This window comes from Thamnophis elegans, chromosome 13, assembly GCF_009769535.1.
Source record: "Thamnophis elegans isolate rThaEle1 chromosome 13, rThaEle1.pri, whole genome shotgun sequence".
Taxonomy (NCBI): Eukaryota; Metazoa; Chordata; class Lepidosauria; order Squamata; family Colubridae; genus Thamnophis; species Thamnophis elegans.
The window spans coordinates 442211-455383 of record NC_045553.1 but is presented as its reverse complement, the minus strand read 5'-3'; the positions used below and the strand labels follow the sequence as shown (position 1 = coordinate 455383).

Sequence of the window (13173 nt, the reverse complement as noted above, 5' to 3'; positions counted from 1 at the left end):
GACAGCTGCTCTCTGGCTGCAGGAGAGTCCTCAGCCCATGAAATGGATGGGGAAGGCCAGGCGTCGTCTCGTCCTCCGGGGCTGATGGGCAGCCTTTGGCCAAGCATCTGCCTCCACCCGGAAGCTTCCAACTAGGCCCAGGGGGGTTGGCCAGTAGGGAAGCCACCCCCCCAACCTTCCAACCCTTTACTTTCTCCCCCCCATAAAAAAAACACTTTTTGCATGGATCGGCCATTGTGCCTTGGCCGTGTGCTTTCTTCATACTTCGCACAGAGGCCTCCTGGGCTGTAACAGACGGGGATGGGGGGGCCACGAGAGGCCGAGGGCCTGGGGGAGGTCAGCACGAGGAGCTGCCTGAACAGCTGCCCCTCCCAACCACACGCAGCTGACCACATCCAGTGCAGGCTCCCCTGGCCAGGCCTTCCGCGTGCACTAAAGACCCTCATGCGTCCGTATGGGTAAAGGCAGGGAATCCCCAATGAAAGTGAAAAAGGCGAAAGAGCAGATAAGGAGAGCTTTCCATATTGGGGAAGGCACAAGGCCTCCCAAGGCATAGTTATTTTGCAAAAGCACTTTCCGGAAAGGCCAGCAGGAGGAGCCACTGGGGTGGGGGAGAGGAAACCTGCCTGGCTCTTCCTCAAATGTTGGCCTATGGAGACGAGGGGCTGCCCCTCGGAGGGAGGGGGGGGGCTGCTCCTCCCCCTCCCAAGTGGAGCCCCAGAAGGTCCTTGGGACCATTCCCTGTATCTCGAGAGGTCGCCCTCTAGTGGTTCAATGGTGCCAAGCAACCGCCCAGCCGGATTATGGGGCAGGTCCCTGAATTCTGCTCTGGGCGTCCCGATTTCCCAGCGGGTTACTAAAAAAGAGCGCAGGATTCGCACTCCCCTCCTCGCCACAGCAAAAAAAGTCCCGCAAGCTGGTGATGGGAGGGTTGACTCGAGAAGACTTCCAGCACGCGCGCACTCAATGCCGGCAAACACGGAGCACCAAATAAGGCAGTGGATTTGGCAATCCTGGGGAAAAAGTCTTCTTAGAAAAACAACATGCAAAAAAGTTAATACTGAGTTTCCTTTAAAAAAAAAATGGCAACGCACCGCTTTAAATATTCCTGTAGAAAAGAGCTTCCCCTGGAAACCGGAGCCCGGTTTCCAAGGCGGCAGCAAAGGCTGCTCAGTTGGCGTTCTCTTTGGTGGTGATGGTGACCAGCTGCTTGGCAGCCTTGGCAATGTCGTAGGCGCACTGGATGACCTGCTGGGTGACCAGCTGGACGTCGGCTGTGGAGCAGGATTCGGGCGGGAGGGCCTTCACGCACTCGGAGTGCAGGCGGAAGGCGCTGGAGGTCAGCAGCCGCAGCGGGGTGCGCACCAGCTCCGACGGCGGCTTCTGGAACACAGCGAGGAAGGCGGGACGTTTTGGCCAACCCGGTTTCCCGTTTACGGGCCTCCCTTCTTGCCAGAGGAGCCTTACTCACTTTGGGGAAGAGGGCTGCCATCTCCGTGACGGCCAGATGGATCCTCTCCGAGCAGGGGATGTAGCTGCAGAGGGCAGAGGAGGCAGGTGAGGGGAAAGGCCCTTCCTGTTCCCAGCCGCCCCAAAGCGCAGGCCGCCAGGGCTCACCTCTCGTGCTTGCTCTCCTGGGCCGCCCTCAGCAGCTCCTGGATGTTCTTGGTGATCTGCTCCGTCTTCCGGATCACGTCCTCGGTGCTGGGGAAGCTGGGGTGGGACTCAGGGTCCTTGCCCTCTGGCCCAAGGACGCTCCGCTGCCTGGCCCTCCTGATGAGCCTGTCAAAAGACACGTGCTGCAGCCCCAGACTGGCTTCCCCCCACCCCACCCTGAATGACAGAGAAACCCCGGCTCTCTCTGGCTCAAGCCGGCACGTGAAGACCACAAGGGAGTCCTTCAGGTGCAGCCCAGAAACTGCCGAGGGTCCCGGACATTCAAGCGTCGGCCCTTACCCCGTCTCGTCCAGCTCCAGAGCAGGGCCAGTGTTGTCGTAATCCCCCTCGGGCAAGCTGCTCTGTTTCTCCAGCCGGGACATCTGGAAGGGAGAAGATGGAGGAGTCGCCACCCGCAGCCTCTTTCTGCCCTCACAGGCTCTTCCCCCAGAGGGACATGGCAGCCAGGTCCTGCCTCTTACCAAGCGTTCTCAAGGAGGCTGGGAAAACACCCGCCCCACGCCCACCAGAGAATCCCCAGATTTTGTGGCCTCGGGGAGGCTGGGGCCCAGACTCGGCAGGGGGCCTGGGAGCTGCCTGGGCTGGGGCAGCAAGGAAGAGAATGAGGCGGCTTTTCTACACAGAGAGCCCCCCAGCCCTGAATGGGGAAAGGAAACGCAGGTAGGGCCGTGCGTGAAGGAGCTTCAGTGGTTGCTGGAGAGAAAACAGGAGGCAGCCGGCAGGGCAGCTGTGTGACTCACATGGAAGAGCTGGAGCCGGGGCACGATGTGCTCCTCGGGGTAGGAGGCTTCGGTTAGCGGCAGGTAGGGCTTCTGGGTGGAGCCCGTCTCGTACATCGACATTGGCCGGCTGCTGCGCAAGGAGGGGCGCCGAATGGAAGGCACGTCTGCGTACTCGGAGCCAGCCGAAGCTGGGTGGGTGTTGGGGGTGGCCTGCCGCCGGAGGCTCGTGTTTTCGCTCTGCAGGCTCTGAAGCTGGAAGGAAACGTGGAATCGTCCCACCCGCTCGGTTTCTCAAGAGGGCCCCAGTCAGGACTCCCAGCCGAAGAGGGTGGGGGAGCCTGGCAGCCCCCTAGTCAGGATCCCAGCCAAAGAGGGGGGGAGCCTGGCAGCCGCCTTCCCAGGACCGGGCGGGGCCAAGCAGCTCCCACGAGGTCTCCGAGAGACGGTGGCTTGAGCAACACGTCTTGAGCTCGGGTGGAAGAGTCAGGGGCCGGCTGCAAGCCGGGAGGGGAAGTGTGGAAATGCCGAAGCCACAGCCAGGGCGGGAGAGGAAGCGAGACAGAGCAACTGGCCAAAGCTCAGCAGCAGAAGGAACCTGGCCCACCACAGCCCCTTTCCCGGCAGGCCTTCAAGCGGAAGGGCCCAGGCAGGGAGGCCAGTGACTGGAGCTCCCAGCTGCCAAGAGGGCCCTGCTCTGCCCGTCCCTTTCACACACACATCGTGACGAAGGCTTCATATCCTTCAAAGAAACTGCCCTGGCAGAGGCGCCTTCCCACCAACACAACAGGAGGAATGGAAGCAACCCTGCCAAGGACGGAGGCGGGGAGCTCGGTCGCATTTCTTCCCCTCCCGAAGGGACGACAGGATCCTCTTTCCCAAGGCGCAGATTCTTCCGTGGGTGTGGAATTGCAACTTGGGTGGGATTCTCAGTCCTGCTCCCCCCCTCAACCCCCTCTCTGGATCTGAAATACATAAAACTACCCTCTAAAGCCAAGGTGGGCCATGCTTGCCTTCCCCCTGGCAAAGAGGATGGGGAGGCCTGCCAGGGGGCAGAGAGGAGGGCCTGAGGAAAGGGCCCAAAGGACCTCCCTGAAGTTCCCCATCTCAACGTTGGCCTTCCAGGGGAGGGGACCGGAGGGAGTACGGAGAGGCCGAGGAGGAGGGGAAGAGCAGAGACGACTGTGGTACCAAAGGCAGGGGGAATCTGAACTCACATCCAGTTCCAAGCTAAATCACTCGCCAGCCCCCTGAACCTCGCCCTCTAGGTGGGTGGCCTTTCCTTCCCCATCGTCCCCAGCCCGTAGAGCTCGGGACTGCGCCCGCAAGGGGGGGGGTCCGGCCTGGAGGCAGCAGGGGGAAACCGCTGCCCTGGGTGGGCCGTCCTTGTCCCTGCACCGGAAAAAGACCCCCTGGGACTCTGCTCAAGCGGCCTGTGGCCGGACAGGCGCAACCCTGCAGAGCAGGCCGGGTGTGGAGTGCAGGGCTACCTTCTTCTGCATGGTCCTCAGCTCATCGCTCAAGTTGACGTTCACCTTCAAAAGCTGCTGGATTTTCGCCTCCGAAGCCACCAGGGCGTTTTTCACCTGCAGGTATTCCTGGGCAGTGATGGGGCTGTCAGACAGGTCGGAGTCCAGGCTCTGGAAGGAGGCCCCCCCACCCACTTTTACAAGGGGGCACGCTTTCTCTAGCAGCGACCCCTCCCCCCTGCTTAGAGGGAGGTGCCCCAACTGAGCCAAGGTTGCGTTCAGGAGGGTCAGAGACCTCAGGAAAAGAGGGCTGACCCTCAGGATCCCTTGAGAGACGGCCTCGGTCTTCTCCCTCCGAGTCCTTCCAGGCCCATAGCAAAAGGAAGCCCCCCCCGAAGGCCTGGCCTCCACCCACCTTCTGCCGAGAGGCCTTCCCTGAACTGCTGTCCAGGTCGGCTTCGTCGTCGGAGGCAACACTGTCGTAGTCAGGCTGGTCGGCCTCGTGACCCCCAGGGCCAGGCTGGCTGTTGACCGCCTTGAGGATCAGCTCCACGTTTTCTGAGAGCAGAGAGAGAGAGATGCGTGCAGGGGGGGGGGGGGCTGGGAAAGCAGGAGGCCTTGGCAGAGGGAGCCATTCTGCCCTGGAGGCCTTTGGGGTTTTTTTCTCTCTCTCCTCCAGAACTGCCCCCGTGACTCCCGCCATCCCCCTCCCACGCAGCCTTCACTACTCTGTCGTCCCCGTCCCCCCCGCTCCAGGCCATCGCGTTGGCCTCACCGTCTCCAAACCCATCGCGGGAGGGGGGCCCACCTGCCACCTACTGGAGAGCCATCGCAAGAGCTGGGCTCACCTGTGGCACTTGGGACAGGGTTTCCCTGCTGCCTTCGCTTGGCATCCCCCAGGATGTCGATGACGAGCGTGGCGAACTCATGGGCATTGAAGCGGGCCAGCTTCTGCCTCCCCTGCGGAGACAAAGGAAGGTTTCAGCACTTCAGAGGCCTTGAGAGCGGGGCACTGGGGGTGGTGCTGCTGCTGCTGCTTCTCCCCACAGAGATTGGAGGCTTCCCCCAAACTAGCCTCTCCTGGCAGCAGACTCCCCCTCCTTCCTTCTGAGCTCCAACCCCATTTCTAATGGCAACTTGGCGTGGGAAGAAGAGTGGGCACCCAGTCCCTCCCCACCCCCGGATGGGCCTGACAAGCGGACCGATGGATTCGCAAGGCCCAAATGGATGAGCGCTGCCATCTTTCAGCCGGGGGGGGAAAGAGGGGCGCTTTGCCTCTCCTGGGACAAGATTCACACCTGGTTCCTGGTTGAGGAATACTCCGGGTTGACAGGAAGGAAAGGGACCACGGTCGTCTCCGTCACCAGGGTGCTGTGGTTCTGGGTCGCCAGCCACACTGTTGGTGCGAGCAGAGGGCGAGGTCAGGGCTGTGTAAGGCTCCCGGCCTTCCCCAAATCCCTCCCTCCAAGCCCCCAGAAAAGCCCTCCCCCCATTGCTCATCTGCAATGGGGCTTCATTTTGGACCCCAGCACAGCAGGAGGGAGGGCTGGGGTGGGTTAGGGGGCAGCCCTGCCAGAGGGAAGCACCTGCGTCCGTCTCCCGCCTGTCCACCTCGTCGTAGACGTCCATGGCCAGCTCCTCGAACAGGTGATTGTTCAACTGAAGAGGGAGGGAAAGAGCGGACGGTGAAGCTGGGCCTGCCGGAGTTCCTGGGGTTCGAGGCGGGGTCCTTGGCTGGGGGCTTCAACGGGAAATGCCTGCGGTTCTGAAGGCCTTCCTTTCCCAGGGGCCGCAGGTGGGGCAGGGCTCTTGGGAGGGAGGGGAGCTGGGGGGCAGGCGGCCTTTCCTGCCCACCTTGGAGCCAAGGAGGAGGGAGGAGCAGACTCACCAGCTGGAGTTTCTTCTTGGCTGCCTTGGCCAGCTCAGAGACGTCCAGGCTGCTGCGAGGAGAAAGAGCCCTTCAGAAGGGAGGCCAGAGCTGGGCAGGGGAGCGGAGGGAGCAGGGGTGGGTGCGGAGGAGACGTCCTCTTCCTGGAACTCCACATCCTGCTTTCCAACGGCTTTGTCCTCAGGCCCCTCCCAAGATGGAAGGGTGGCAGCCCCCCCCCCCCCCCCCCGTGGTCTAGTCCCTTACCTGTCTGCCATCTGAGGGATGATGAAGTGCTGCCGGCCTTTGTGGTCTGAAAAGGACAGGTCAAGAGAGCATCAGGGCAGGGAGGCAGGCGGCCTCCTCTGAAGCTGCCCACCTGCACGGAGGGGCAGAGGAAACCCAGAGGATTCTGCCAGCCCAGAGCATCCACTTACCTGGTTTCCTGCCACAGAGATAGAAAGCCAGCCGGTCGGTGAGTTCATACTGTATTTCCACCAAGCGCTCGGCCAGCTCAAGGTGGCCTCCTTGCCTAGTGGGAAAAGTGGGCAGAGGGGCACTGAGAATTCCCTGGGGCTCCCAGGAGGGTCTTCGTTGGACCCCCTTCTGCGCTTCTTCCCAAGGGAGCTCTATCCGGGGGGGGAGGTCTCCATCCCCAGAAAGCCAGAAGGGCCCCCAACCTGCCCCCCCCCCAGCGAAAGAGGGCCCACCTTGCATAATCCACTGGGGTCTTCCCGCAGGAGTCTGGGGTGCCAGGATCAGCTCCATACACAGCCAACAACTCTGCTTGCAGAATCTGCCCCGTCTTGGCAGCCACGTGAAGTGGGGTGTTCCCTTTCTCCTACGGAAGGGCCGAGAGGTTTAAAGGTTTATTGCACTTTTATGCTGCCCTATTCCCGGAGGAACTCAGGGCGGCTAACAAACCGAAGGGGAGGGAATAACACAGACAAAAACAGGAAAAACAGAAGAAAAAAAAACACAAACAATTTAAAAACAATCAACAGCCACACAATTCGAGTGGGGATGGGAACTCAGAGAGGGGGGGGGGGGAGGCTGGCTCAGCTGCAAGGCCTCCACCCCGCACCCGTTTCGGGCTGCAGAAAGACCCGCTGCCATTCTCTTACCGGGTGGAAGAAGTTGGCCTGTGCTCCCAGCGAGAGAAGCCTCAAGCAGGTCTCCAGGTTTCCCGTCCTGACGCTGGAGTGGAGTTGCTGGAAGCAAAGGTGGGAGAGGCCTTGAGAGACCGCCTAAGCCTAGCGGGTCACGCATCGGCTGAAGCCGCACGCGAGGGCGCCTGGAAGAGCCGGACGCCTCGGGGCCCCCCGCCCTCCCTCCCACCACCTGCCCAGGGGGAACCTACCTTGCTGAGGTCTTTGGCAGTCACGCTGTCGTCGTCCCGGCACGGCAAGCGATGCACGAAGGCCAGCATCTGATATTTTGCCCGAATGAATTCCGCCTTGTTGGGGCTGCAGGAGGCGAACGAGAAAAAGGCTGCAGCACAAGAGCCTCCGGGAGGCCGAGGGGCCTCTCCTGCCAAGGACCCCAGAGGCAGAGGAGGAGGAGGGGGCAGGAACGGACCCCCCCCCCCGAGAGATCAACTAAGCCAGGGACCGTGCGAGCAGGAGGCCGCCCTCTTGGGGCTCCTTCCGGCCCTGCTGCTCGCGCCACTTACTGCACTTTGTCCTGAGGGTTTGCTTTGCGCCGTCCGCTCATGACGGAGGCCGGGTCCAGCAGCGAATGCTCCCAGATGGAATTGGCGCCATTGTTGTACAAGGTTTCCACCATCTGCAAAAGAGGAGGCGAAGAAGCCCTGGAGGGTCTGCCGCTTCTCATCACCCTCCCCGGGGGCTTCGCGGCTGGAGGAAGTCGCGCACGGCGCTTTCTCTGAATACCAGCCACCGGTTGGCATTTCGGAGAGAAAGCCTGCGCTGCTTCCTTCGCCAGCCCTGAACGCCTCCACCTGTCAGTTTCAAGGCAGAATCTGTGTGGCTTAATAAAGGCCCCGGGTCTCACATTGCGACATAAAACCAGTGGCATTTCTTCATCCTCGGCTGGTTTGCGCCATGCCCAGAAACCCTCCAGCCGTCCGAAGCGCCTGTTGCTCATTGCAGCAATTCCCCCACCCCCACCCAGAAGGCGCATCGGGAGGTTCGAGCCCCCCCTTCCCTTTCTCCGTCTCATGAAGCGACCCCCCCCAATTCCTCACCCAGGAGGGGGGCTGGGGAGCCAGATGGGGCCTCTGGCGTCACCCCCCTCCAGATGCGCCCTTGAGTCTCCCCTTCCGGGGGGCGGAGGGGGCGGAGGGGCCGGTACCTGCAGGAGCGTGGCGGGCCAGGGCGTGTGCTTCAGGTGCCGCACCTGGGAGATGTGGCGGCCGAGGCTGCGGTGGACGCTGCAGCACTCATCGCACAGCAGGACGCCGCGGTTGACGGAGGCCCAGCTGGGCTCTGCGGGGGGAAGCCGGGAGGAGCGTCGGCGGCGGCCCCGGAGACCCCCGGGGGTTGGGAGGGGGCGCTAAGGGGTCCCCCCCCCGGCCAGGGACGCCCCGCCCCCCTTCGCTGCACGCCCCGCCCCGCGCCCCCGAGAGGCCCCGCCCCCCGTGTCGGCCTCGGGGCGCTCTGCACAAGCTCAGAGGCCCCGATGTCCGGCAGTGGCCGCGGGCGGGGCCCTTCTCCGCTCCCCCCCCCCTCCGGGGCGTACCCGCGGCGCTGCAATCCGCGCAGACGTCGCTGCTCCGCAGCCGCTTGGCCATGGCGGGCAGGGAGGGCCGGGGGTCTCCGCCGATCGCAGGTCGCCCTCCGCCCGAGCAGCAGCCTGCACGCGCACGCGCACGCCGCCGGCGCTCCTCGCCGCGCAAGCGGCGCCATTCGCCAAGAGGCTTCCGTACGTCGCGCGCAGGGGGTGGGTGGGGCTGTGGACGCCATGCCGACGCCGGGCGAAGGGAGGCAGGCGCGGCCATCTCTAGGGCGGGCAAAACCGCCGCTCTCCAGGTCTCCCTTTAGAAAAGAAGCGACAAAGACGGCCGGAAAGAGCGGCGGGAGAAATTGGCCGTAGTTCCATCCTCAATCCCTCCCCCCCCCCGCCCACCGAAGCCAGAAGGCCCCGCCTTTCCTTTTCCCCAGAGAAACGCCCCTTGCCAGTTGCCGGGTCGCCTCAGGACCCGCTTCTGTGGGTTGCCCTCGCTCAACATGGCCGCGAGTGGGAGGAGCCACGGCGCCCTTTCCCCATTGGCCCGCGGGGGGCGCGGGGGCGACGGCGCCCTTGGTCGACATGGCGGCCGCGCAAGGAGCGGGGCGGCCGCTGCCCTCACCCAAGATGGCCCGCCGGGCGTCACGGGCCGCGCCGAGCCGCCGCAGGGCGGAGCTCCCTCCTTCCGGGCCCGGCGGCGGCGGCGGCGAGGGCAGCGGGCGGGTCGGTGCTCAGCCGGCCGTGCCATGGCGGGCCGGGCGGCGTAGGAGTCGGGGCCGCAGCATGAGCGCCCGGTTCCCGCTGCACCGGCTGGTCTGGCGGAACGACTCCCGGCGCCTGGAGGCCGCCCTGCAGGGCCAGGTAGCGCGGGGGAGGCGGGGGCGGCGCTCGGGTCAGACTGCCGCGGGCGCCGGGGCTCGGCCAGGCCGCCTCAGCCGCAGGTGCTCTTCTCTTTCAGCTCGCCCCGCGCGTGGCCGGAGGCGGAGGTAAGGGGCGCGGGCCTCGCATGCCGGCCGCGCTCGCATCCGTGCCCGTCCGGACGCTCATTGTCTCTGTGCGCATCCCATCCGAGCACACGCGCACCCATCACCCCCGGCCGCGGGGCTGCCCAGGAAAGGCCCCTTGGGGGGGGGGGGCGAGCGAGACCCTCCCCCCCGCCGGCCCTGGCCGCCCCCCTCCCCAACAGGGACCCCCCCTTTGGTTGGCCCTGCTGGGCCCGGAGGCGGAAGGTCCGGCTGGGGAGGAGCCGCCTTTGCCCCCCTCCCCAAATCCCCCCCCCCAGTCTGGTTAGGTTCAGGAGGAGGAGGAGACCCCCCCCTCTGAGGAGTGGCTTCTCCTTTCCCCCCTCCCCAAATCCCCCCCCCCCAGTCTGGTTAGGTTCAGGAGGAGGAGGAGACCCCCCCTCTGAGGAGTGGCTTCTCCTTTCCCCCCTCCCCAAATCCCCCCCCCAGTCTGGTTAGGTTCAGGAGGAGGAGGAGACCCCCCCTCTGAGGAGTGGCTTCTCCTTTCCCCCCTCCCCAACTCCCCCCCAGTCTGGTTAGGTTCAGGAGGAGGAGGAGACCCCCCCCTCTGAGGAGTGGCTTCTCCTTTCCCCCCTCCCCAAATCCCCCCCCCAGTCTGGTTAGGATCAGGAGGAGGAGGAGACCCCCCCTCTGAGGAGTGGCTTCTCCTTTGCCCCCTCCCCAAATCCCCCCCCCAGTCTGGTTAGGATCAGGAGGAGGAGGAGACCCCCCCCTCTGAGGAGTGGCTTCTCCTTTCTCCCCCTCCCCAAATCCCCCCCAGTCTGGTTAGGAAGATCAGCCCCCTCACCAGCCCTCACCAGGAGGGGAGAAAGGGCTTCTCTTGGCAAGGGAGGGAAGGAAAGCGAGGAGGGGTCTCTTGGGGGGGGGGGACACTGCCTCATTTCTGAGCTTGCCTGTCTGTGTGTCGGAGGAAGCAACGCCGTGTCCGTCGCAGGGCTGGAGTTGCTTCCGTAGGTTCCATGGTGTGTCTGCAAAAGGGTCGCCATCCTGCCCGCCTCCCTGGTGGGCTCCAGGGATCCTCAGAAGAGATCTCCCCCCCCTCCCTCTCCTTTTCCCAGGATGTCGAGCAGCAGGATCCCCGCGGGCGAAGCCTGTTGCACCTGGCGGTCTCCTTGGGCTACGCGGAGTCTGTCCGCGTCCTCTTGCGGCACAAGGCGGACGTCACGAAGGAGAACGGCCAGGGGTGGACAGGTGAGTCTGAGCAGGTGGTGGTGAAGTGGAGGCGTGGAAGAGCTTAGCTATTGCCTCCCCTGCAGACTCAGCTCCTCTCTCTTTCTGCCAGTCCTGCACGAGGCCATCAGCACCGGCGATCCGGAAATAGTCCACATGGTCCTTCAACACCGTGACTTCCAGCAGACATCCACAACCCTGGGGGGGGTCCCCGAATTGCTTCAGAAGATCAGCGAGGTAACGCGAGGAGCAGGAAAGAAGAAGCCGCTTGGGTGAAAACCCTTTGGGCCTCCCAGTAGCCTCCATGTTCTAAAGCGGCCTAAATGCGGATTGCCCTTATTTTGCTACGGTGGTTTATTCCCCCAAGAAAGCCCCTCAGGCACGGGTGGGCAACCTTTTTTGGCTCGAATGCCAAAGGGGGGGGAGCACCAGGGGGGGGGTTGCGCGTGGGTGTGCCACACCCATAATGCAATATGTGACCCCCAGCGATATGCACGCATGGCCAGCACACACACACCCACTTTTTGCATGCTTTTTCCACCCTCCCCAGGCTCCAGAGGCTTTATAGGACCATGGGGAGGGCGAAAACAGCCTCCCTTACCCCCCCCCCCCCAAGACCCTCCGGAGGCTTCAGGAGCGCAAAAACCCAGCCCTATGGGCAAACCGGAAGTTCGGGAATGGACTTCCGGTTTGCTCATGGGGCAGTTTTTAGTCCCCCGGAGCCTTTAGGGAAGCTCCTGGGGCCTCCAGACGGGGTGGGAGGGGGGGCTGTTTTTGCCCTCCCCAGGCTCCTATAAAGCCTGGGGAAGGGCGAAAAATGGCCTAAAAAAAGTCTGAAGTCAGTTGGCCCGTGCACACATGCGCACTGGCCAGCTGACGGCAACGCCTCATGTGCCCTGACAAATGGCTCCGTGTGCCACCTGTGGCATGCGTGCCATGGGTTTCCCATCCCAGCTCTTAAGGCTTTCGCCTAGCCAAGCGTCAGGCGTTGTGCTGTTTCTGAGTCCACCTGTTCAGATTCGCACCCTCAGCCGAACAACTTTCCCTTTCCCCCAAATCCTGTGACTGGGAGGCACTGAGGCCTTGTCCCTTAACGCCACAGGCTCAAATTGTAAGGCTCACTGGAAGCCAAATCAGGCTTCCTTTTCCTCTCGAAAGGGGAACGTTTCATTCCTCTCTCATTTCCCCCCGTAGACTCCAGATTTCTATGTGGAAATGAAGTGGGAATTCACCAGCTGGGGTGAGTCTGAACCAAGTTGCTGCTTTTGGGAGGTTTACGGATCCTCTTGGACCGAGTTCATGCTACCTTTCCCGCTCAGCCTGGGAAAACTGGCGTTCCTTTTGTGAATCGCGCCAGTTCCCATGACTCACCTTTTAGCTCTTCCGCCCTCCCTGCATCTCCCCACAGTCCCGCTGGTGTCCAGAGTTTGCCCCAGTGACGTCTGCCGCATCTGGAAGAGCGGCGCAAAGCTGCGCGTGGATATCACCCTGCTGGGCTTTGAAAACATGAGCTGGGAGCGAGGGAGGCGCAGCCTGATCTTCAGAGGGGAAGGTGAGCCGTGCCAGAGCTCCAGTGGAGGGAGGTGTAACGTTCCCATGGCTCGTCCATGAGGCCAATGTGGAGAAAAGACACGGACACGATCTTTCTCGGGATGGAGCGACCCAGATTGGGGGTCTGAGAGCCCCTTTTATTGAGATAGGATAAAGGCAGGAGGAGCAACAGCATGTGGTTAAAAACTGCCTGTAAAAGTACAATTTCTAATCTACTGCTCAGGGAAGTTCTGTCTATATATGGTCAAATCCTGGGCGTCAATGGTAGGGCGCATCTCAGGATGTTATGTTATGCACTATCAGGATGTTATGGAGTTTTAGGAGTTTGTTTTCTCCTGTGTGGTTCAGCGTGGCTCTGCATCCCCTGTTATGAACTGGGCCATGGGTGACCCACACCTACACAAGGAACTATATTACAACAGGGAGGGGGGGGGAGGGACCATAACGCTCTGTGCCAGCCCTTCCCACTTGGCTTTCCAGATACCGGGCACTGGGCTGAGCTGATTGAGGTTAACCATGACGACCAAGTGGTGGCGGCCGAGCGCTTTGAGATCACGCAGCAGATCAAGCGGCTGACCCTGGACTCCATGGTCCCCAAGAGCAAGGAGGTGGAGCGGCGGCTGACCTCTCCCATCCTCAGCACCTCCCTGGACACCAAGAACATCGCCTTTGAAAGGTGGGGGGAGCGGGAGCCCTTGCTCCGTGTCTCCTGGGATTCTCTTGCGCCACAGCCCTGGGTTGGCAGGAATGAGCAGCCCCCAAGAGGTGCCCGCCCTTCTCCCTCCAAGGGCTGAGGGAGCGTGGGGAGCACTGAGTCGTTCCTGGGCCAAGGAGGGCAGGAGCCAGGAAACGGATGTTTGCCTTGCAGAGATACCTCTGGCTTCTGGGTCTGGAAAACGGAGAGGAGCGAAGTGGTGAATGACTACGAAGCCAAGGTGAGGAGCCGCCTGGAGCCGGGCCCCGGTGCCTCCTCACCTCAGGCTCTCCTCCTTCTCTTCCTCTCCTCTGAG

General features: G+C 62.8%; 2 protein-coding genes across 4 annotated transcripts in view; one reads left to right on the top strand and one right to left on the bottom strand.

The window, feature by feature from the left end:
* Positions 1–1013: 1013 nt before the first annotated feature.
* GIT2 (GIT ArfGAP 2) lies at positions 1014–8775 on the bottom strand. Of its 3 annotated transcripts, none has more exons than XM_032228830.1 (19): positions 8433–8775; positions 8046–8179; positions 7405–7517; positions 7093–7198; positions 6857–6943; positions 6443–6573; positions 6170–6264; positions 6000–6045; positions 5754–5802; positions 5452–5524; positions 5164–5261; positions 4714–4825; positions 4281–4423; positions 3887–4036; positions 2418–2651; positions 1957–2039; positions 1618–1782; positions 1472–1535; positions 1014–1383 (listed from the first exon to the last, which is right to left on the bottom strand). In XM_032228830.1, the coding sequence occupies exons 1-19, from the start codon at positions 8689–8691 to the stop codon at positions 1171–1173; spliced, it is 2355 nt and encodes a 784-aa protein (XP_032084721.1). In that variant the 5' UTR covers positions 8692–8775; the 3' UTR covers positions 1014–1170. The 3 variants fall into 3 exon arrangements, with proteins under 3 accessions (XP_032084721.1, XP_032084720.1, XP_032084722.1); XM_032228829.1 differs by having other exon boundaries at positions 5754–5805; positions 8433–8774; XM_032228831.1 differs by having other exon boundaries at positions 3932–4036; positions 5754–5805; positions 8433–8774.
* A 212-nt stretch (positions 8776–8987) lies between these two features.
* ANKRD13A (ankyrin repeat domain 13A) overlaps positions 8988–13173 on the top strand; it is a 13436-nt gene continuing 9250 nt past the window's right edge. Inside the window, 7 exon segments of the mRNA XM_032228835.1 lie at positions 8988–9281; positions 10501–10633; positions 10725–10849; positions 11807–11852; positions 12021–12164; positions 12644–12839; positions 13032–13098. Coding sequence (XP_032084726.1) covers positions 9003–9281; positions 10501–10633; positions 10725–10849; positions 11807–11852; positions 12021–12164; positions 12644–12839; positions 13032–13098 — 990 coding nt within the window. The 5' untranslated portion in view covers positions 8988–9002.